Here is a 24,674-nt window from a genome sequence, read left to right on the forward strand (position 1 = left end):
GTGGACAACATAGAAAACATTGACACATGGTTTTTCATGACCGGCTATATCAAAATAATAACAAAGGGATCATGAAATGCCACAGTCTACCTATTGGCACTTTCCCGTCAGGTCACAACCATTTATTAATGTAGCGGCAGGTATTAATGTAAGATAGCCATTTAAGCACAACAGAATTTGCTGCGGTATATAAAAAACTGTTAACAAATAAAATAAATCGGTGGAAAATCTGAGCAGTCGGTGACACTTCTGCATGACCCCCCCCCCCCCCCCCCCCAACCGGCCTTTGAAAAATGAGGGGGTGTTTCCATGCTTTGTCAGCTCATGTACAAAAGCATGCTTAAAAATGGCTTGTCTTTTACAGAGACAAACGTTAGATGTAGTGACGCATCCACCTTATGTCAGTATGTACAGAATAAATAAATTTTTTCCCGGTTATTTTTGTTTTCTAAAGAACTTCTACAGTTAGCGGCGTAGCTTATACCTATCCCTTTGCATCACATGTTGGGCTCAGTTATGGATGTTTTGAAACCATGGCAACAGCCTTTAAAGCAGGCATGTCCAACCTGCGGCCCTCCAAATGTTGTGAAACTACACATCCCAGCATGCCTTGCCATAATATTGGTATTAGGGAATGCTAAAACTATTGCAAGGCATGCTGGGATGTGTAGTTTCACAACAGCTGGAGGGCCGCAGGTTGGACATGCCTGCTTTAAAGGGTCATAACTGCTTCTATTATGCAGCTTTCACATCGCAAACCTCCCAGGACCGACCCGGGTCACACCTTTTCACATTGAACCTGGTTTGCCCATTATACACAGAGCAACCCAGATTTACCCCTTTTATTTAACCTGGGTTGAATTGCAGGGTTGCTTGACCCATGATATTCACATTGGTGCCTTCACGATGCACCTTGACCCGGGTCGACCCATCAATAACCCAGGTTATGTGTGCTATGTGAAAGGTGTATTACTAGTGGGGTGGGATGATCTGGAAAACATGTCCTGTTTGGAATGCCTAATCATAGGGTGAAGAACCTCTAAACTGCACTTCAATTTCCCCTGCCTAATCCTACTCCTTAATATCGTTTTTGTTAAACTCAATTGAAGTCAACGACACTAAACAAAAATGAGTACATACACTTTGTACGTCATAATTCTAGATGTATTGGTCTCATCCAGACCTTTAACATTTTTTAATGATGTGCGGTTTCATGTATATGTTGCTATGCGGGCCTATGTATCATGTCTGTGGTGGGAGCCTTTGTTTGCATTTTTCTATATTCTTATTGTATTCTTATTTAGCTAGCGGAGAAGGCGCGGCAGGAAGCAGAAGCCAGAGAACAGGAGGAACTCCAACTTCTAGAAGAGGAGCGGCAGCACGAGGAGAGGTTGAAACGAGAGTTTCAGCGGCACCAGGAGTGTCAGGCGTATAAGAAAAAGAAAAAAGATCGTTCACATAAAGACACTCACAAGGCCGATCGGCTGACACACAGCACCCTGTCCAGTAAGGAGCCAACCTCAGAGGTACTTCCCAATGGCATCCTAGAGCAGGAATCTTTCTCCGTTCCACTAGCAGGCAGACAACCTCACAAAACTGAGCCAAATCAGTTGTTAGAGGCCATCAGCAAGCTCCCCAATCACACAAATGGCAGAGACTTGAAGTCATACAGCCCAAAGGAGGTGAAAGCAAAACAGCAGGAGCAGCTCTCCCTCCTCCTTGACCTGGTCCACCACAAGGAGAACAACGTCAAGCAGAAGCAGCCCAAGTCACAGACCCCAAAGCTTAGCCCGGAACAAGTTAAGAAGTCGGAGGCCCCCAAACCTGTCGAGGTACAACCAAAACTGAAATACCAAAACGAAGCCAAAGTCCGAGCTGTAGAGGTTGCCCCATTGGTTGAACAGAAGAAAGAGGAGAAAAGGTCTGGCAACGGTAACAACAAGAAACCGCTAAACCACGTAAAGGAGGAAAAGCCACCAGCAGCTAGTGAGCCCGTGGTGATGGCCGAGCAGCAGAACAATAAGCCGCAGGCCACCGCCGAGTCCCCACAGCCCAAGGGAAAGAGCAAAAAAAATAAAAAGAAGAAAGGCGAGAAGGTCAATAACTCTATTGGTAAGAAGAGACGTATGGTGTTTGTTTCCCCCCCCACCCCCCCCCGCTTTTTGTGTTCTTCTTATCCTGACATCGGAAGCATTAAGACCCCCAGACACAGGTCCGACTTGTCTGAGGGAGAAGTGGGATCTGATTTCTCTTGGGCTTCCCTGGCAGCTCCATGGAAGGGTTACATAGCATCTGGCACCTGATGTGCCATTGTTTACATGAGATAAAGCTCATGTAGAAGGACTCCTGGGGGAGCTGCCGGGGGAGTTTAAGGAAGATCGGATACAATACTTGGCATGTGCTAAAAAAAGTACCTGAGATGTACACTGATGCAACAGATTGCGATATATATCATACATGCGGCATGTATGATCTACAGGATCCAATGCGCTCGGGAATGCACTTCTAATCCAATCGCATGTCAAACACCTCCTAGTTTACCCAATTTATTGGCCCGATCGAGTGAAACTGGGCCTGTGTATGGGCACCTTTTTAGTTTTCTCTATTGCTTTTACTGTAATCCAAATGTATAAATTGTTCCTTCAGCATCCTGTAAGCCTATCATAATGATTAGACATTCTTAGCAAGTAACTAAAGGCCCCCATACACTATGCGATTTGGGCACGATTTCACCCAATTCGGATAAATTGGGCAGTGAAATCGGCCCAAATCGCACTTGTAGACATCCCCTCCGATCCGATGCGCGGTCCCATGCGCATCGGGTCGGGAGGTCGGACGGGCTGCACATAAGATTTGCTAAATCTTATGTGCAGCCCCGGAGCCATGCGGGGGGTGACAGCGGGCAGGGGATGCCGGCTATAGAGAGCCGAGCCGAGCAGGGGGAGGCTGCATAGGGAGCCGGGCAGGAGGAGGGTGACAGCGGGAGCAGCGCGCCGGGCAGGGAGGATGACGCTGGCTGCCGGGCAGTGGCGGGAGCCGGGAGGAACACAGATAATTTAAAAAAAAAAAGCCCATACAGTTGACTAGCAAGCCATTGATTGGCTGAGACCTCTCTCAGCCAATCAGCGACTGGCTGAGAGAGGTCTCAGCCAATCAATGGCTTGCTAGTCATTCTGTATGGGCTTTTTTTTTTTTTTTTCAAGTTATCTGTGTTCCTCCCGGCTCCAGCCAGCGTCATCCTCCCTGCCCGGCGCGCTGCTCCCGCTGTCACCCTCCTCCTGCCCGGCTCTCTATTAGCCGGAATCCCCCGCCCGCTGCACGACTCCCTCCTCCTGCAGCTCCCCGGGGACTGCATATGATAAATCCATGTAATTTATCATATGCAAACCTTGGCACATCAAGTGCCTAATCGGGTGTCCCCCTCCCGGGGAGCTGCAGGGTGACATCAGGTGCGACTTGTCCTTAGGACAAGTCGGACTAATGCATGGGGGCCTTAACACCTATTAACTAATGGGTGAGCTGCGTTTCCAATTTTTTGGTGATCATAAATTTAACAGGTCATTATTTATTTAATTTTGCACACCTGAACTGCGCCCGATTTCTTTGTATTCTCTATATCCTAATCTTACACATTATTTTGCGTCTGCCTGTAGCACTGTTGAGATTTATTTATTTTTTTTAAATATTCTGGGTATTAAGATTAGGCTGAAAGTGATCATTTTAAATATTCGGTAATTTAGCTGATCATGCCCTTGATACAGGTTTGTTTTTCTCCAACTATAATGGTCTCTTGTTGTAGTATTCAGTAACGTAACCTCCTACATACTTTTTTTTTTTTTTCTTTTGAATGATTTTTATTTTTTGGGGGGAGATTTTACATTTTTCATCTGTTTGCTTTTCAGACGATGTCTTTCTTCCAAAAGACATTGATCTTGACAGCGTGGAGATGGATGAGACTGAAAGAGAAGTGGAATACTTTAAAAGGTAAATGGCAAGAACTTTGGGGACTAGACAATTTTGTATGTCAAAGTATCCGCTATATGCAGTGAAGAGACCCCCAACCAATATGACTGCCAAGTTCAGCCCTCATTCACTGAAGATCTTGTTCAGTCCGAATCCTTAAAGGGAGTCCTTTCAACTTTTTTCACTGTGGCGGTGGATATCTTACCTGATTGGATAGATGCAACATCCAATCAGGTTTCATGTTGTTGTTCAGCTATTTCTCCAAAGTGTTTTCTTTTTCTTCTGATTAGCCCATATATTCGTATTTCTCTTTCTATATGTTTCCCTTAATTCCATTATGTATAGTTTCTTGAGCTTTTGAATATATGCCAGCAATGTAGTAACTAGACTTCTCCAGCAAGTAGCGCACCTTGCAAATATCTAAAGGAGCCCATAGATGCTCCGTTTTTGCCGGCTCCATTCTGTACTATGCGATGCGCGCTCCCACGCATCACATAGTACGGTACAAAAAGTATGTGCTGCACATACTTTTTGTACTTAGCTATACATCGCATCGGATCGCATTGCATGCACAAGGCATGCGATGCGATATGTACTATTTAAGTCCCGAGCGGATCCGTAAAACGGACGTGTATGGGCAGCTTAAGATCCGTTCCTGTGATCTATATTTAGATACTCAAATGTTAAGCTGGCCATACATCTACAGATTGGTTGGAACAAAAACCTGGTAGTGAGTGAATGACCGTTTGGCAGCATTTCAAAGCAAATGGTCAACTGTCATTTGCTCTCATCGATTACCAGGTTTTCGTTCCAACCAGTCAGATCTGACAATCTGTAGATGTATGACCAGCTAAAGTCATGTGATCAGGCTTAAATGTGTATTCATTTTACAATTCGTGTCCAGAGGTTGTATGCCAGTCGTTCCCAACCTTTAGTTGAATTTCCAAGTAATCTGGTTGCATTGTGTTTTCGCAGGTTCTGTCTAGACTCTGCCCGGCAGACGAGACAAAGACTGTCAATCAACTGGTCCAACTTTAGCCTGAAGAAGACGACCTATGCTGCACACTGAGCTGGAACCGTTAAATAGGAGGGGGGTGGGGGGTCACCCTGCAGGAACCAATCCCACTGATTTTTATGCCCTGCTGTTCTGAGCGCTTAATCAGGCCTTGAGCCAGTGCTGCCTTGCCTTCTCCCCCCAGTGCTGTGTGGATCTGCACTGAACCCCCCCTTGGCCTGATGAGTCTTGCTGATCTGAAGGAAAAAAAATGCCACTTTCTACCTGAATTTGTTAGCTTGTGTGCTTGTAGTCTGTGAGTGAGACTTTGGTTGTAGCAATACGCTCTCTTCTAATTGCCTTGGCCTCAGACTTGAGACTGGTTACTCGGGTTGGGCGGAGGCGTAAATAAGGCTCCTTGCATCATCCATGATGGCTCTTGACACTTCTGCAGTAAGCTACGTTTTATTCCACGGACTATTGGCAAAAGGAACGGACTTCATAGTGCTCACCTGTTTATCACTTCTCCGTTGTCGCGGAGACCGTCTCATAACGGACATGCATTTTTCCAGTGCACACAATCTACTGTCCAATGAAGTGTACCAGTTACGCTTATTTGTGTTTTTTTATCTTTTTTGTTTTTTTTCTCCAGACTTGTAGCCAGCTTGTGTAAGAATATCTGCAGAATGAGAAAGTAACCGAGGAAAAACAAAAAAAAGAAAAAGGAAAAAAAAATACTCACAATATCAATCTGTTCTAGAGTGTATAATTGTATTAACACTGACGCCCAAGTGGCTACTTTTTTAACATATTGTTAAGTAATATTAAAATCATGTCTTTCTTTTTGAAAGATGGAATACATTAGTATGGCAGAAGAATCGGCTGTTTTTATGAGTCTTCCATTCTTTTTTTTTAGTTGTCATGCTCTTGTTTCAACAGACCGTTTTAAGGTTGGTTCTGAGCCATATGTACTATGCTTCAAATGGTGATAATGTGGAGTGCTAAAGTGGAGTGATAAAGCACCAGCCAATCAGCTCTTAACTGCTACGCTATAGGCTGGGTTTGAATTTTTTTTTTTATACAGTTTTTATTGAACTTTAGGAATTAAAGTTAAGGGGAGGGGTTACCAGAAAAAGGAACGAAAGGAAAAACCAAGGGAGCAGCACACATATAATTTGATCTAGCAGAATAATAGGTAAGAATTATGTAGCTGCCATTGGGATTAGGTTAATAGCAAGCAATTTTGATCATTTTTATATGAGCTCAATATGGTTTCGGGCATATTGTTGGAGAATCGGGAATTTGGAAAGCTCTTGCGTGAGTTATACGCTATAACCGTTGTATTTTCAGCCGGTAACTCAACCAGGCATTATAATCTGTCAATTTCCATGAGTATTACTCTGTAACCCTGGTAACTGCCGCCACAAGTTTTTAATTACCTTACCTTAATTAATGCTTTAGCGTTGCATCGGTTAGCTAGTCAGCATTTGCCTTGCTCGTAATTTATAACCCTTTGGAAGCAATAAGGACATTACTGATCACATTTTATATACACGCCAAACCCTGTCAACTCTGATTTGTTTAACATTTTTATTTTTTTATATTATATGGCCTTGGTTTACTTGTCTGGGACTTAAGCCTGCGCTGACTGGTCTCCTCTTGGCGTTTGCATGTATCGCCAATCGTGTTCCATCACAAAGACCGCTATCAGGCCGAATTTAAAGGGGTACTTCTATTTTGAACTACAGTTTAAAATGGATTCTTGCGCAGTGTAACAATGCCTTTCTTCGTCAATGCGATCAGTCTGGCTAGTGGTTCTCAACTTCAGCCTTCAAGCTTTCTCAGCAGGTTCATGTTTTGGAAGTTTTCGGTCTGTGCAAGCGAGTGCAGTAATTACTGACCCAGCAGAACAGATGAACAGAACAGAAATCCACCTTACATGCCCTGTTTGGTATTTGAGGACTTGTGTTGGTAACCGTTGGTCAAGATCATGGATTCCAAAACGTGGTTTTCAAGGTAAGCTATCAGTACAGGTATTAGTGATTAGCCATATTTGAGCACCGACTGTTAAATCTAAAAATGTAGCTATCCTTAAATTGAGGAAAGCTTTATAGTCCTTATCAAACTTTTCAGGTGAAGGCAAAAAAAAAAAGTATTAAAAGACCATGGAAGCAAACACTGTTGAAAGTCTTTCATTAAGTAAACACTGACCTATACACCTTCATTTGCCCGTTTATTAGGTATATAATTCATAGGGAAGTCTTCTATTTGGGCCATGAATATATTCCATGTGTTCTTGGCCCAAAAATCCCGATTTCAGATGACCCAGATTGTCCCCCGCCACTAATGTGCGTACACACTGAATCGGTATAAGTAGAGCTGCGCTGATTGGCCACAGCCTGTAAAGTGCCATAATTACACACTTTCTCCATTTGAGTTTGTCACATGATGAATGATTGCGCAGTTAGAGTGTAACCGCTACCAACGAACTTACAGCGCAGGCCCCTCCCACTCTATACCACCAACTGTATCCTTCCCGGGTTTTTTTTCTCCTAGTGCTTGACAGTTTGCGCACCTGCTTCCTAGTTTTACCATTATGTTGTACATTGTTTTAGACCGAGCTATACACCTTATTCCGTATATAGTTGCAAGCGCTGTATTTTATTCCTATGGTGCTGTTCTGGCTGTTAGGTTGAGCACTTGGTGCAGGGGGGCAGTTGCCAAGATCGGGGGGATTGCAATGCTAAACCACCAGGATTGCAGCTCCTACATCAGGATGACCCTGGAGCTGCATATATGACTGGGTCTTTTACCTTTCATGGCTCTGAACCAAAGCCTGCCTTTTGTATGCAGGGTAGGCTTGAGTTTTTACCCATCTGTCTAGGGACATGTAGCCTCCTGGTTCCTCCATATAGGTTCCTCCTGACGATCCTGACCCAGAGTACTCAGGCAGGTCTAGGGTGACCTTCAGCTCCTTAGCCATCTGACAAGACCACTGATAAACGATTCCCATCCTCTTCTGCACCCTCTGGATCATTATCTGGTGGGGGCTGGTTTGCTCATGTTCAGTGATCAATGGTGTTTGCTGTCTTTTGAAACGGTGAGTTTGCAGCTTCTTATGCAAAGGGTACATGCTTGACCTTCTGGGCCCACCAACCGGTCTGTTTTATTATTTCAGGTATCCCCTCAGATCCTGTAAAAGCTGTGGCATCTGTGGGCGTGAAGAGGACTCTTCCCTACATGTCATCAGCCCCTTATCTGTTTTGTTTTTTGAGTATTTCCAATTTTAATGTCTGCCTCTTACCCTAGGTAGTCACAAAAAAGATGTCATTGATGGTGGTGGGCTTTCTTCAACCGGGTGTCAAGATTTTTCCCCACCGGAACAATTTTCTGTTTACAGCCAGAACACTGTCTGAGGACCTGCAGGTCCTTCAATGTACTGTGAACAGCAGTGGAGGAAATCGCGCTCTAAGGCAGACTTCCTCCATTTAAAATATATGCCTCTCCCTCTGTATACAGTTGTAGTTTAAGTACCTCCTCTTCAAGATCACAGCTTCGCTTTACCTCTGTCCTCTTCCTTCTCTCTCCCCGCACCCTGCCTTTGATTTTGCCACCTACTTCAAATACAGAATGGAATCCATATATCGGAACATCATATCCACCAGACCTTCAACAACCTGCCTCCTTATCTTCCCATCTACCCCCTCTTCATCCATCTTCCCTTTCTCCTTCTGCCTGTCTTGCATACCTCAATCTCTCAACAGACACTGTCCTCTCTGCCTTCTTAATTAAATGTAAAAAAATCTGCCAGTGATCCTAATATTTTCTCCAACTACTGTCCTATCCTTCACTGGCCTCTTTCGCATCGAAACTCCTTGAGCATAATGTCTACAATCTCCTTTTTGATTTTCTTTCCTTACTCCCTACTTGCCCTTGTTTTAGTCTAGATTCTGTCCTATCCATTGAACCTTCCTTCATAAAAGTTTCTAATGATTTCTATATGTTGCCAAATTTGAGGGGAACTACTTTCTTCTTATTCTAGATCACTCTGCTGCGTTTAGCACTGTGGATCATACTATCCTCCTGCAAATCTTTCACTCCTGGTCCTCTTCTGGCGTGTCCTTTTTTTTTTTTTTTTTTTTTTTACTTTTATGACTACTCTTTCTGTCTCCTCATGACTTCTCACTACTTTTACCTGTAGGTGTTCAATTTTTTTCTCTATGCTGGTAATACTTAAATCTACCTACCTTCTCCCTCCTCATGTATCTGTCTCTTTGCTATCTGCTGGATGTCTTAAGCTGGCCATACATCAGAAAGATATTGTACCCAATCATACAATCTATCATAAGATGGATTGTATGACTGATTGTATGATGGATTGTATGCAGATTGTATGATGGATTGTATGCAGATTGTGTGCACATCTTGTGTACAAAATCATGCAGCAGATGGATTGTATGACTGATTGTATGATGGATTGTGTGTAGATTGTGTGTCCAAAAACCACCAAGGACTGCTGGGGATTTCAAGGGAAATTGTACACAATCATGAGTGCAATCGATCTTAAGATCGATCTTTATGATGTATGGCCAGCTTTAGTGCTATACTAAGTTTAAGATGTCTATGATTCTGCAGGTCAACTTCAGGCATAATCTTACCTCACACAATTTCATTATCTTTTGACAATTATCTTTAGCCCACAAGTACATAGTCTGGCAGTTATCCTTGATTCATCCCTCTCCTCCAAACCACATATATTCAATACATTGCACAGTCCTACTGGTTTTATTTAAAAACATTTTTTTACCAGCATCAGAATCTTACATGGATGCTACTACGATCTCACCTGGAAATAAAGTGGATAAACTACTGATCTCTCAAGCCACAGGCCTCATTTGGAGAAACTAAATTCTCCATTGGCCCAATCCTGAGTGGTATCATTTTTTTCTTGTGCCTCAAACCCCTCTGTCTGGATGATGCTCGGTGTCTTTCATACAGCAGCCTAAATGGCATCACAGGGCCCATGACACTTGTTTTTGACAGGTCATCCTGATGCAGCCTGTGGCAAACTACTTGGAAGTAGGGATGCCAACCCTGGGACATTTTTTTCAATCCTGGAATTCCGGATTGAAAAATTCCCGATCCCTGGATTGCTTCCCTAATATAAAAAAAACCTGCCTCGGCCGCCCCGCATATTTACTTAGATGCGTGGTGTGGCCGGGTGGGTGGGCGAACAGGGGAGATGGAGCCAGGGTGGGAGGACGAGCTGGGTTGATGGTGAGTGGGCTGGTCCGCGGGTGGGCGCCGGCGGTCTGGTCTGTTGGGCGAGTGTTCGGGCCGGGGACAGCATGGAGGCAGCCTGTGACATCGGCACTCTGCGCAGAGCCACACTGCCCGGCATTAGACTGCATGCGCTATCTAATCCCAGGATTGATATCCCGGCGTTTTGGGGGCCAAATCCCGGGATCCCGCCGATCCCGGGATTGGCTACCCTACTTGTAAGGCCTTTGTTGAGCATAAAGCATCAAGAGCTGATTCAGCACCGCTTGCTAAACAGCGGTCATTTGCTGCTTAGTGAGTGTCTTAAAGCTGCCCAGCCGACTGCCTCTTCCTTCCCCCTTTCCCATTGGTTAATATGAGGGAACCCCCACACAATGGACATGAATCACCCCCCAATTGGGGAGATGAGGTAAAATAATGAAATTGCGCTTGGGACACAAGGCGGGAGCTGGGATAATGTACATGACCTTCGATGTAACTGTAGTATGCACAATTAATGTGAAACAAATAATATAATAAGGTAGGCCAGAGGATATAAAGTTAAAATAAATTTGACTAAATATAATTCAAAAATATAAAAGTGGTTTTTAAAGTCTTCAAACGTTCACGTTTTTCAGGTTACCTGGCAGGGGCACAGTTGAACTTCTCTGGGAGGTCTCCATCCGACTTTCCACTTGATGTGCCATTATTTACGCGCGCACAATGGTATGTAAAAGAACTGCCAGGGGAGTTCACGGGAAATCTGATGCGATACATCGCAGGTGCTAAAAAGCACCCACAATATGTTGCTAATAGTACTATACTGGGTTATCTTATGTAATGCACACAGGATCTCTAGGATCTGATCCATTGCGCATATTGCATATATTGGCCTGATCGATCAGAATCGGGTGAAATTGGCCCAAATCGGACGTGTGTATGAGCACCTTAAGAGTTTCTAGTATAAAGTTTGCACCTTGTTACATTGGTACTTTTGACATATTTTGTCTTATTCAAACTTCCTCCAACTTTCAGTACTCAACGTGTTTTACATTTCATTGTCTAAGCTTCTCATTAATAATCATTTTACCAACGCTTTTTTTTTTGAACATAGAGAGAGAGGGGGAGGAATTTGTAGTTAAACACCTTCTAGATTCTGGAGTTTCCAAGGGTTCATTGCAATCCTTTAATGACTGGAATATATTTAGCCCTCAGGAATGTTGTTGGGTAAAAAGCTGCAGTCATTCATGCCTTCAGGCAGTTTCACAAGAAGTTTCACCAAAACCTTCTCCCTAGGGGGTGGTCGCTGTTCTCTGTGCTGACCATCAGTAGAAGCCATTTCTGTGGCTTCAGTGAGCTTCAACCTGGTCTTATTGACCAGTAAACTCGAGCTGATTTGGACCGATTTCGGCCGATTGCGATCAATCGGTCCGATAAATCGGACCAAATCGGTTCTTCATGACATGGGGTTGGGGTCCGATGCGCGGTCCCTTGCATATCGGACCCGGCCCCAGGGGTCGGACCGGCGGGACATACGATGTTTAATAAATCAGTCGGCGCTAGACAGTCTCTCTCCACTGTCGGCTGGGGAGGAAGCAGCGGGGCGCAACAGCATGTTACCACATCAGTGCTTTGGCGGGCAGCGGTGACAGTCAGTCTCAGACTCTCCACTGTCTACTGTAGCGGGCGGGTAGCGGCGGCTATTACATCTTTAAAATAATGTCAAATGACTCTCCTGCATTTGATTGGCTGGGAGTGCTCTATCTCAGCCAATCAGCGGCCGCGGAGGGAGGCCACTGATTGGCTGAGAGTGCTCTATCCCAGCCAATCATTAGCCGGGCAGTCATTTGACATGTTATTTTAAAGTTGTAATTGCTGCGGCTGCCTGCCCGCTACGGCGCTATAGTAGACAGTGGAGACTGACTGTCACCGCCGCCCGCCCCAGCACTGATCTGGTAACGCGCTGCTGCGCCCCGCTGCTTCCTCCCCAGCCGCCCGCCCCCACTGCTCCTCACCGCCCTGTTATTTTTTTTTTACATGTGATAAATCGCATGCGATTTATCACATGTAAAAAATGGCCCATCAAAGTCCTAATCGTATGTGAGCCTCCCGGGGAGCTGCCGGGCGGCTCGGAGGAGAATTGGGTCCGACTTGTCCTTAGGACAAGTCGGCTCTATGTAGGGGGGCCTTAAGAACGCAGGCAAATATAACTAATAACCTCTGCAATTTAAGGTGGAGTAAAATTGAGGTTTATAGCCAAATAAGCCTGCTGAAGAGGTTACGTGGAAGGTGGTAATGCATCAGCCAATCAATGCCTAACTGTCATTTTTCAAACAGTTGATTGGCTGGTGCAGTATCACCTTCTACTTTATTCATTTCACCAAGCGTAATACATCTGCCCCATGGTTCCATCTACCACAACCAAGGATGATCTGATCAGGTTCCTTCATAACAATCCTAGATTCAAATCTAGAGCACAGGACTCCCCAGGTCAGCACAACCCTACCCAAGGCATCACACAAATGAGAAGTATTAATTATTAAATGGTGTTATATTAATAAGTAGCAGCTCAGTCCTAAAAGTGCTAAAAAGGTGAAAAAAAGTAATTAGGATGTTAAAATTTTTAGATTATGGTATTATATGAAATGGGCAATTGTTAAAGGAGTGTTTATATCAGAATTTGTAATTAATACAAATACAGGTAGGGGAAAGCCATTACTGTACTACAGTACCAAAGGGCACTCTGAGCCTAAAGGTGCTTATACACGCTGCGATAATTGCATGCGTTTTGGGCTACTTCGCATCACATGCGATTTGCATGCAATGCAATCCAAAGCTAGTTCAAAAAGTATGTGCAGCACATACTTTTTAAACTTTGCGATGCGATGTCCCTGGGAGCGGGCATTGCACACGGCAATCGCACCGTGCATGGACACCTAAAGTCCACCCATGGAACACTAAAGACCAAAATACCCAGAAAAGCATATAAGCATTTCTCACTGCGCAGATGAATTTTTTACAAATGAAAGTTTTTAGTTTTTTTTTTTCTGTCTGTTTTTAACATTTTGCTTATCTTTGATAGGTGATGTTTCCTGCATCAAGGGCCTGCTTATATTGTACACAATGAGTGCACAGCTAAATACGATATCATGCCATCAACTGAAACCTATGGTTTGAACGTTTTACAGTTTAGATCAGGGTAAGTTTTTCTACAGAAGAAGAATCTACAGGGGACCACAACATGCTAATATCATTTTTGAATGTTAAGCAAAGCCAGTGACTAATATGAGCAGACCTGCGCAAGCTCTTTTGAAACCTCGAAAAATTCCCATGATGCTGTGCTGTCTTGGTGAAGTTGCATTGTCCTGATTGGTGGGTTTCTAAATTAGCTCTATAACCATTAACTCGCACATGCAAGGTTATGCATCTCGTGTGACATAACCAGTGTGCTAGTTATAACCTAAACAGGGTGGCATTGGGTAAAACAGAATTGGAAAAGAATCTAGGAGTTTATATAGGCAACAAACTGGGGTGTAGTGCTCAGTGGGATGTAGCTACAAAAGGCTAATAGGATACTAGCCTGTATAAGAAGGGGTATGGTGTCTAAGGATGCATTATGCCACTTGATAAAGCATTGGTCAGACTGCACGTAGAATATGGAGTACAATTCTGGTCCACTCACTACAAAAAAAGACATCACGGAACTGGAAAAAGTCCAAAGAAGAGCAGCAAAGCTAAAAACCAGGTTGGAAAAATTGAATTATGAAGACAGATTGGACAATTTGGGATTGTTTACACTAGAAAAGAGACATTTAAGGGAAGACATGCTTAACATGTATAAGTATATCAGGGGCCAATATAATGAACTGTCAGGCACTCTCTTTCCTTTGAGGAAGGAGTCTAGGACATGTGGGCATGAGTTTAGACGAAAGGGAAAAAAAAGATTTTGCACCCTTAAAAGAAAAACTTTTTTAATGGCCAGAGCAGTAAAATTGTGGAACTCTCTTCCTGGAGAAGTGGTGTCGGCAGAGACAATAAATTATTTTAAAATAAGGTTGAACAATTATCTATTGGGCACAAATATCAAGAGGTACTAATAACAATTAAATTCTGTAAATGGTTAAATCAGTTATATAAGGGATGAACCAAATAGATCATGCACTTTAATAACGAAGGTTGAACTTGAAGTCTTTATTCAGCCTTAACTACTATGGAACATCTGTCCTTCTCCTGCTGGCCACCGCTGTGATTCCCCTTTTACACCCAGGATTTTAGGCCCGGGTGTGACCCGACTTGTGACACCTTTTACACCAGCGCCCCAATGCTTGGAGGGTGAAGTCACCGGCGGCAGGGGCTGAGCCACCGCTGGGAGATGAAAGCATTTCCCAGCGCCGGCTTACTCTTGGCAGTCAACTGTCAGTGCCGTTGCGGAGGATGAGTGATTCGCTGCAGCCTGGTGGTACACCTAGCAACTGGTGTGCCGCGGCACTCCAGTTGAAAAAGGCTGTCCTGAAAAATAGCATAATGCAATAGAATACTGACTTTATGCATGGTGTTATTACAATTTCCTACCACTGGTTGGCAGTAGTACACCAAAAATGGAAATATTTCTTGGCTTTTAATAAAATATGGAACGGGATTTGCATTCACAAGTTTATAAGCATAATCAAGATATAAAACAAAAATATGGACTTTAGCATATATCATTTTCAAAGGTAATTTATACCCATTTCACTCCCAACAAAGATGGATGAAATATGGTAAAGATATTGTGATTTTTCCATATCTAATTTTTGCATGAATCGTTTTATAATAGCTTCCATTTTTGCAATGAAACCTTTTTTATTTGTAAGTTTAAGAAACAGAAGACTATAGCAAGGGTGACGGTGCACCCTGTGCATAGAAGCTGGGTTAAGGTTGGGGGGGGGGGGGGGGGGGAGGGGGGGGTGTGTGTCAGGACACTCAGGTCTGGGGCCTGCAGGAGAGCAGCATTTGGAGCATGGGGATCTAGTTCTCATGTGTAAGCCTTTGAGGCACACATCACAACCCCATCACAACCCCATGTTATGTCACCATGGTGGAATGTACATCACTTTCCCAGTCTTGCGCACACAACAGGTGACCCTGAAGTCCATTAACGGGACAGTACTTGAAATGTTGACAATCCCGAGAAAACTGGTCTTGCATATATAGTCACATGCGCACACGCAAACATACTTGCTGTCATGTATATGGGTCGACCCAATTTAAGTTGACATGCACTGAAATTCAACAGGGCTTAGGTCCATTAGGTTAACAATCAAAACGTCGACATGAGTTTTTCACAAACATTTTTAAAGACAAAGTGTGCCGACAGGTGGTAGTTCATGCTCTACCATCCACTATGGCATGGTGGAAGAATAAGCTAGTGCCCAAAGAACTTTTTTTTTTCGCCCGAATGTTGACATAGTCGACATGGATACCGCCAATGTGTGTCGCGTCCCCTCGCATGGCTCGCTATGCTCCGGGCACGATTTTATTCTTGCACCGCTCTGTAGCTGATGGTAGGGCATGAAATACTGCCTGTCGGTACATTTCGGCTCAAAATGTTTTGAAAAACTCATGTTGACCGTTTGACTGTTGAACTTGCCATTGTTGACATAATTCTTGTGTCAACCTTCAAACCCACAAGAAGAAGCAATATATAACCAACTAGGGCACAGCAAAAAATAAAAAAAAACGTTTAGACACCATAATATATACAAAAACACATACCTGTTTTATAGACACCCGTGCAGGTCAGACTGGAAAAGGTGGGACGTCGGTGAGATCCGATGTCATCAACAATGGATTCTAAGCTATAGCGTGCATACCACCACCATAGCAACCAGAAATACATAAGAAAATCTATGATGGCAAATAAAATACATACAAATATAGTAGATAAACAGTGCAGCTTCCAATATATGGCTGGGAATCAATGCAACAAGAGGCTAACTAAGAAACTATCAAACTTATTGAAACACAGAGAATGAGGTCTGTTCATTCAAACCGCGAGGTGCGATGACATCTAAGCGATGAGGCCACCTAGATTCGCATTGTAGCAATTGCAGACCACGATTACACCCTCAAGTAGTTGCTGGTACGCAGTTGATCATACGATAACAAAGACCATTCAGCGAATGTTTCTGTTCTAAAGAATGACTCGCTACTGGTTGATCGCTCTTACCAGATGCTGGCGCTTGCCGAATAGAACAGTGGTGCATTTCTCCAATATATTGGAGGCTGCAAGGACAAATAATTTTATATATGACATATGAGGAAGAACAGGTAAAGTGGTGACAAACTTTAAAGGTTTGATTGGTATGAGGATGGTTGAAAGGGTCGTCTGTTAGCAAAAACTGACAATTGACACAAGTCCACTTGAAACAACCCTTACGTACTGTATAGTAACCAGCCACGTGGGTGCTGATATCTGTGGTTGAAAGGTAACGTTCGTTTTGACCAACATATCTCTTAAATTCCGCTGACGATGGTTATTGAAAGGTAAAGAATTATCATGTTGGACAATATAAATTAACAATTTTGGTTATTGCTCCAGAAGTATTATAACGATTAACCCAAGGAATTACATTCCTTGGAAGAAGCAGGTTTCCTTTTGGGATACATAAAGGAATTTCTATCGATTTTTACTCGTGCTTCACAGGCAATGAGTTCTTGTTTATTATATCCACTTGTGTCAAATTTGGCAATAAGTTTGTCTTAATTGACCCATTCAGGTAACTAGATCACTGTTAAAAGGTCTGTGAGAAGGGAACCCCTCTCATCACTGAATTAGGACGGCAACATTGCGGCTGAAGCATGGTGTTTGGGTCGGTCTCCTTAACAAAAACACTAGTGATTAATTTATTAAAGGAACAATTAATGTTTACATCAAAGAAATGCACATTATCTTGGTTAATCTCATATGTTAATTTGATAGCACTTTCTGATTCTATCTATTTTGAGAAGATCACAAAAAGAAACGTTGTCCTCGTTCCAAATGACAAATCATCAATGAAACCTTAAAAAAATAAGGTACTTGTTTCCTAGCATTGCGCCATCGCATCGTGTACCTTATTTAGTGGTGTGCGATGCGATGCGATTTTTAATTGTACAAGTACCCATGCCATGAGATGTGATGGGTGCTTACAATGAGATGTAACCCCCAGTATCCACGCCATCCCGTAGCGTGGTGAGCGCAGCGGTACGCGTGGAGTTGATTTTAGATAGTGTGGCGAGCCACTGAGCCCGAAGCGTGGCGAGTGGATGTGGAATACATGTAAAGTTATCCGTGTCCCCGCGCGGGGCTCGCCACGCTTCGGACTCGTATTCCGCGTTCCCTCGCGGGGCTCGCTGCGCTCGCCACACTATCTAAAATCAACTCCACACCGACGTGGATAGTGGGGGTATGAAAAGGTCAGAGGACGCGTACCGCCGCCGCTCGCCACGCTTCAGGATGGCGTGGATACGGGGGGTTAAATCTCATTGGAAGCACCCATCACATCTCATGGGTGCTTGTACAATTAAAAATCGCATCGCATGCTGCTATATTCAAGGGGGATGTGATGCGATGAGATTGTGAGGAGCCCATACAATGGAAATCGTGGGTGCCGTTCTAGGAAACCAGTACCAAAAATAATACATGCTGAGAAATAGTTAAATCTGAAAACAGAAATCAACAGAAAATATTAGCGTGTGAAGGTGCTACTGATGAGCCCATAGAACAACCACCTATCTGTAAATAAAATTCGTTATTGTATACAAAAAATTGTTAGTCAAAATCAATTTTAGTAACACAATCATAACATCTATTTTATCAATGCTGAAATCACTATGCGATTTGAGGAATTTACGCATAGCGATAAGACCTAAAGAATGAGGAATAACAGTATACAGGTTAACCACATCAATAGTGGCTAACCAACAATTATCTGGAACATTCTCAAAGCGCTGGAGTTGATATACATTGGGGGAAATTTACCAACAAAAAAGCTTATAAAATAGGCATATTCGTATCCCAAAATATGCCTATTGTATTCGTATTTTTGGGATTTACTGTCCCGAAAATACGTCAATTCGAATGTATACAGCATTGACAGAATACGTATAGGAATCACCATTCAAAAGAATGGCGATTCCTCATTTACTAAGTGGCCATATTGAAAATTGTTCCCTGATTTTTTTTTTTTTTTTTTTTTTAACTAGGACCCGCTCTTTGAGCCTGGGGCTGGTTACGGCCACGGAGGGGACCCCATGCCATGTTTTAAATAGATTTTTTTTCACTTTTTTTTTTTTTTTTACACTGCAGCCTGCATGGATCTGACTGATCCGTGGAGGCTACCGATACAAATTTGTATTTAAAATACGAACTCGTATCGGCAAAAATGCGAATCCATACGCCATCGGAAAATCCGAAGCAGTCAAATACTACTGCTTTGTAAATTTCCCTCTGGAATACGAATTTGTAAAGAAAATGCAACGGCGATGCCAGTCCTATTCATTCGTATTAAGAATACAAATTTTCGTATTCGTATTCTTAGTAAATTTTCCCCATTGTATCCAAAAGAAAAGGTTGCGATTGTATTAATGGTTGCAAAAGTTCATCCAAATTCATGGCAGCCGGTCGAAGCAAAGAGCCCTGTGCAGCAACAATAGGGCAGCCCGGTGGAGGAATGATGCCCTTATGTAGTTTGGGTAAAGTATACATAACCGGTATTACAGGAAAAGTGGGAAGGAGGATGTCTTTGATAGATGATATAATAATGTTAGCATCTAGCTCTCTTTGTAAGATGTTGGAAAGTTGTTGTTGTTGACATTCCTTGATCGGATTGCAAGGAAGTTGTTTGTAGGTAGTTTCATCTGAAAGATGCGGCATCATCTTTCTGTGATAATTTTGGACATCTTGAAGGACAGTAGCACCGCCCTTATCCACAGGACGGATTATTAAAGTGGAATTGTTTCTCAAACCGTTCAGAGCACTCTGCTCTTCAACAGAACGATTAGGGTGTTGTATGCCCATATTGTCAATCACAGGAGGGATCTCTTGCGAAAGTTTTAATTAGAGATGTGCAGGCTCTGATTTACTCTGATTTCAAAGCAGGATCTTATTGGCTATCAACTGTCAACAACTGTCATGTGATTTGGGATAGCCAATAAGATCCTGCTTTGAAATCAGAGTAATACCCCTTTTACACCAAGGAATAACCCAGGTCAGACCCAGGTCAGCTTTGGTGTAAAAGGGGCCAACCCAGGTCCAGTAACACTGGTCTCCTACCCAGGTCCTGACCAGGGTTGAACACTGGTTGGACCTGGGTCGTGGGCGGTGTAAATGGTCCCAACCCTGGACGCCTTTCCACAGTGCGCTGCTGTGGCAAAAGACAGCAGCCAGGAAGGATACGGGCAGTGCACACAGAAATCATAATTGGATGCAGTATCATTTATATATATTTTTTTTTGGGGGGGGGGGGCTGGGGGGAGCACATGGGAGATTATGTCTGCTGCTGCAGGGGAAGGGGAAGGGGCTGGGGAGAGCCCATGGGTGATGCTGCACTTTTATACTGCTATGTAGGCTTGACCACTGAATAAAACTTTTTGAAAAATATTTTACATAATAAACAAACCAACATTTTTCAATGCTAACTTGTCATGTCTTTTAATTTTTATTTTAAATCATTGAGGGAAGATGGCAGTTTATCGGTCCTAAAATGGACATTTTTAATGTCATCCATAGGGAAAAGCAGTGCTGACCCAGGTTTAGTGTAAACAGCGCAGACCTGGGTCCGACCTGGGTCACAGTGCTGTGTAAATGGAGTATAAAGCAGGGTCAGACCAGGGTTTTTGGTGTAAAAGGGGTATAAATCGGAGCTTGCACATCTCTAGTTTTAATACTCGCATTGGATGACGCCTTGCTGAATTTTTTAGGTATCCGAACTGATTATAGACGGACTCATGTTAGACCTGGGGTAGCCAACCCTAGTCCTCGAGAGCTACCAACAGTGCATGTTTTGCAGGTCTCCTCACAGAATCACAAGTAAACTAATTAGCTCCATCTGTGGATCTTTTAAAATGTGTCAGTGTTTAACGAGTGCAGCTGTGCAGCAGCTAGGTTGTCTGGAAAATGTGAACTGTTGGTAGCTCTCGGGGGCTAGGGTTGGCTACCACTGTGTTAGACAGTCATATGGTCGACCACTAATTGTCGACAGTCAAAAGGTTGACACACAATAGGTCCACAGGGTCAAAAGGTCAATATGAAAAGGGTTGCCATGCAGTTTTTTTTACAAAATTTTCAGCCGACATGTACCAACAGGCGGTATTTCATATCTTACCATCCACTAGGGCGTGGAGGGAGAATAAAATAGTGTGCCGAGCGCAGCGAGGCACTGAGCACGAAGCATGGCAAGCGCAGCGAGCCATGCGAGGGGACGCGGTACACTCATGTAGACCTTTTTCCATGTCTACCTTTTCTGTCAACATTTTGACCATGTCAACCTTTTTCATGGCGACCTTTTGACCCTGTCGACCATATGACTGTCTATCATGAGTCAGTCTATGTTTTATACCATAACCAATTTTTTAATGGACGTAGGGAATGGGGTGTCTCAGTTGTAGAAGACGTTGGGTGATTTGCAAACAGTTGTTTAAGTTTATGAACAAGTTTGTGCTTTTCATTCTGCCATTGGAAGTCGTGGAAAGGTACCGTGGTTACAAATGACAGGCCACGGTTTAACAGCTTCATTTCACTGTGTGATAAATCATGCGAAGATAGAATAAATATTATTTTTTCTTGTTGTTGGGTGGCCTTCGTTTTGGCACCCTTTGCAGGTGAATTTCCTTTTGTATTGATGGACCTTTGCCTCGCCTGGTTGTCACCCCTAAAGGGATGTCACCAGAGTGGCCCCTTTCCATATCACTGTTAGAACTGTGTGCGTCTTGGGATGCTTCAGAATCAAATTGACTTAGACCTTTTTTGGGATAAGGTTTATTTCTCCTGAAGTATGTCCGTTTACCACCATCCCTGAAAGCCAGCGATAGACAGTGTGGCAATCATAATCGCCTTGTACTTTAGATAATTTCTCCTTTTTTAATTGAATCAACGCTCGCTTATATACTGCAATCTGAGTATTCAGGGTATCCAACCAATTAGCATCAGTGTCAGTACTTAAAGCAGGCAAATGTGCACTTTCACAATTATGGTCCAGGATTTCCCGATGCCGGACCATGATTGGCTGGTGGGGGGGCCTAAGTCCCGGTTGGGGGGCGGAGCCCCAAAAGTAAACAGAAGACCGGATCGTGGTTAGAGTGGTGCACGGATCCCGGTGAAGCCCTGAAGATGGCTGGTGAGTATGTTTATCCACAGGTACCCACATGGATACTACTGGACAAGAGGACCGATAATTTGTGGCAACATAGGTAAGTATTGGATGAATGGGCTCCGTGTGTAATAAAGTTTTACTGTCAGTGGGTGTGTGTATTTATTTAACTATTTGTACTACTGTGGGATTACAAGACCCAGCGAGCCCTTTTTTGCCCCAGATGCTGGGACTAGTTGTTCTCCAAGTCCCTGCATGCGGTGCAGGCTTGCTGGGACTCATAGTTCCACAGCAAGACAGCTTAATGTCCATAGCCCAGGGGCATCGAGGACAGCCCCGGGCTTCAGCATGGGCAGGTAAGTTCTGGAGGGGGGGGGACCCCTTCTTTGGGGGGGTCCCCACTCCCCCCAGGACCCCTGCCCATGCTGACCGGTCAGGGGGTGAATGTTTTGGCCGGGGGGACTTGTATAAAAAGTCTCCCCCCGGCTGTGGCATTACCCTGCTGGCTGGTTGGGCCCGGTTCTGGTTTTTGAAATACGGGGGACCCCTAGTCATTTGATCCCCCGTATTTTGGGAACCAGGACCAGCTCTTGAGCCTGGTGCTGGTTTTGTAAAGTCAAGGGGAACCCTACTCGGTTTGGCCCGTGATTTTATGAAACCAGGACTGGCTCTTTGAGCCCGGGGCTGGTTATGGTCAGGAGGGGGGACCCCACGCTTTTTTTTTTTTTTACACAAAATTGTGTGTCTGAAAATGCGCAAATTTTCAAGTCACTAAATCGCAACATATCACACTTTTTGACGCAAGTTTGCATCTCATTACATATGCGAATTTGCAGCAAAAAATGCGATTTTAAATTGTGCGATAAAATCGCAACCTATTACATTTCGCTCCTGGAATCAACTCCAGACCTTTTACCGGCTTAATTGATGATGAAATAATGAGGGAATAGCCCACACCTGTCCATGAAATAGCTTCTGAGTCGATTGTCCCATTACATTTGGTCCCTTAAAAAGTGGGAGGCACATATAGAAACATTTGTAATTCCTACACCGTTCACCTGATTTGGATGTAAATACCCTCAAATTAAAGCTGAAAGTCTGCAGTTAAAGCGCATCTTGTTTGGTTCATTTCAAATCCATTGTGGTGGTGTATAGAGCTCAAAATATGTCGAAGTCCCAATATTTATGGACCTAACTGTATATACGGATGAATGGTGGTGGGGATGCTGATAGCCAGAATACCAACGGCGGCACCCTGATGCATGGAATTTTGATGGGTCCATTAATTACACTTCCCTTCCCCCTATCAGATACAGTTTTATATTACACTGCAGTTTAGATTTGAGCTCGATCCTGCTGTTCCCTTATCTACCTCTCTCAATTTAAATCTACCTTCACCGCAACATAATTGAAAGATGCTTAGTTGGTTTTGCTTTGCTCCCACAATATCAGTCCCATTCTGTAACTCATTACCCTATACCGCCGCAAATAAAATGATGTGTATATGTTGCCCAAGCGGTTATGGCTGCAGCTACCATCTCAGAGGTGACTGCCCCTTCATCATAGTCCCTTAATAGATGGCAGCACCTCTGACCCAAGCTGCTAGCTCCAATGGTGCTGGAGCTTGTGCTCTATATCTTATCCAACATAGATGAGTTTTGTACTCTAAACACACCTATTGAATGTCATTTGAATACTTGATTATAGACACCTGTTGATTGAATTGGGGGATTGGTGAAGGGAGTTTCGTTGTATGTATATAACCAAGCACTGTGACTCATAGGGGGATATTTACCAAAATGGATTCATAGAAAAAAGGTGTATTCGTAGGCAGAAATACACCTTTTTTTTTACGAATTTGTATTTTCGGGATTTACAATCCCAAAAATACAACAATTCGTATTCCTAAAGATGTAACATTCGTATTTGTATTTACAAATACGAATGTCTACACCATTGATAGAATACGACAGAAATCACCATTCAAAAGAATGGTGGTTTCTGATGTACTAAGCAGCCGTACTGATAATACGGCTGCTAAGTGGTGTGAAACACCCACGCAAATACGACAGAAAAATACACCTTGCTTTCCCTGTCGTATTTGCTTTAAGCCTGCACGGATCAGTCAGATCTGTGCAGGCTTTAGTGTAAAAAAAATATTAAAAAAAAAAACCGGCGTGGGGTCCCCCCCACAGCTGTAACCAGCACCAGGCTGAAGGAGCCGGGGCCGGTAATTAAAAATCAGGGAACCTGACAAATAGGGGTTCCCCGATTTTTAACAACCAGCCCCAGGCTCCAGGTCCGGGGCTGGTTCCCAAAATACGGGGGACAAAATGACTAGGGGATCCCCCGTATTTCAAGAACCAGCCCCAGGCACAACCAGCCAGCAGGGTAATGCCACAGCCGGGGGGAGACTTTTTATACAAGTCCCCCCGGCCAAAGCATTAACCCTACCGACCAGTCAGCCTGGCCAGGGGCCCTGGGGGAGTGGGGACTCCCCCCTCCAGGACTTACCTGACCAGGCTGAAGCCTGGTGCTGTCCTCGATGCCCCTGGGCGGTGGGCATCGAGCTGATAAATGGTGTAAAAAAAAGATTAAACTATTGTCTAATACTGGGGCACTATGAGTCCCAGCAAGCCTCCCCCGCAAGCTGGAACTTGGAGAACCACAAGTCCCAGCCTGCGGGGCATTAAAGGGCCCGCTGGGTCTTGTAGTGCCACAGTATTAAAAATAGTACAATAAAACACACTGACACATACTTAAAATAAAACTTTAATACATACAAAGCCCACACATACTAATACTTACCTATCTTCTTTCCGTAGGTAGCCCTGGTCCTGTGTCGGCGGTCTTCTGGATCCATGTCGACGTCCTTCTTCAAGTCGACGTCGCTGTCGGCGATGGCGTCCGGATCCGACGAAATCCATGGAGGAAGCTGTGGAAGGAAACCATACTCACCTGTCCCAGGGCGAAGTAGTCCAGGTAAGGGTATTGGCAAAAAAACAAACCGACACCCGAAACCAGCCGGACAGTAGGAGCCGCACAGTGTTTGTGTACATCGTGCGGCCTCCGCCTCCCGAATGCCGCTATTGGCGGCCTAGCGGCCAATCAGGAGCCGCAAGGCGGCC

At 43.9% G+C, this 24,674-nt stretch overlaps 1 protein-coding gene across 4 annotated transcripts in view; it reads left to right on the top strand.

Moving 5' to 3' along the window:
* FAM193A (family with sequence similarity 193 member A) overlaps positions 1 to 5,826 on the top strand; it is an 85,939-nt gene extending 80,113 nt beyond the window's left edge. For all 4 annotated transcript variants that reach the window (XM_083151525.1, XM_083151548.1, XM_083151534.1 and 1 more), the window contains 3 exons: positions 1,305 to 2,112; positions 3,903 to 3,984; positions 4,939 to 5,826. In XM_083151525.1, coding sequence (XP_083007651.1) covers positions 1,305 to 2,112; positions 3,903 to 3,984; positions 4,939 to 5,032 — 984 coding nt within the window. In that variant the 3' untranslated portion in view covers positions 5,033 to 5,826. The remainder of the gene's footprint in view (positions 1 to 1,304; positions 2,113 to 3,902; positions 3,985 to 4,938) is intronic.
* The last annotated feature ends 18,848 nt before the right edge of the window (positions 5,827 to 24,674 follow it).

This window comes from Crinia signifera, chromosome 1, assembly GCF_055691185.1.
Source record: "Crinia signifera chromosome 1, ASM5569118v1, whole genome shotgun sequence".
Lineage (NCBI taxonomy): Eukaryota > Metazoa > Chordata > Amphibia > Anura > Myobatrachidae > Crinia > Crinia signifera.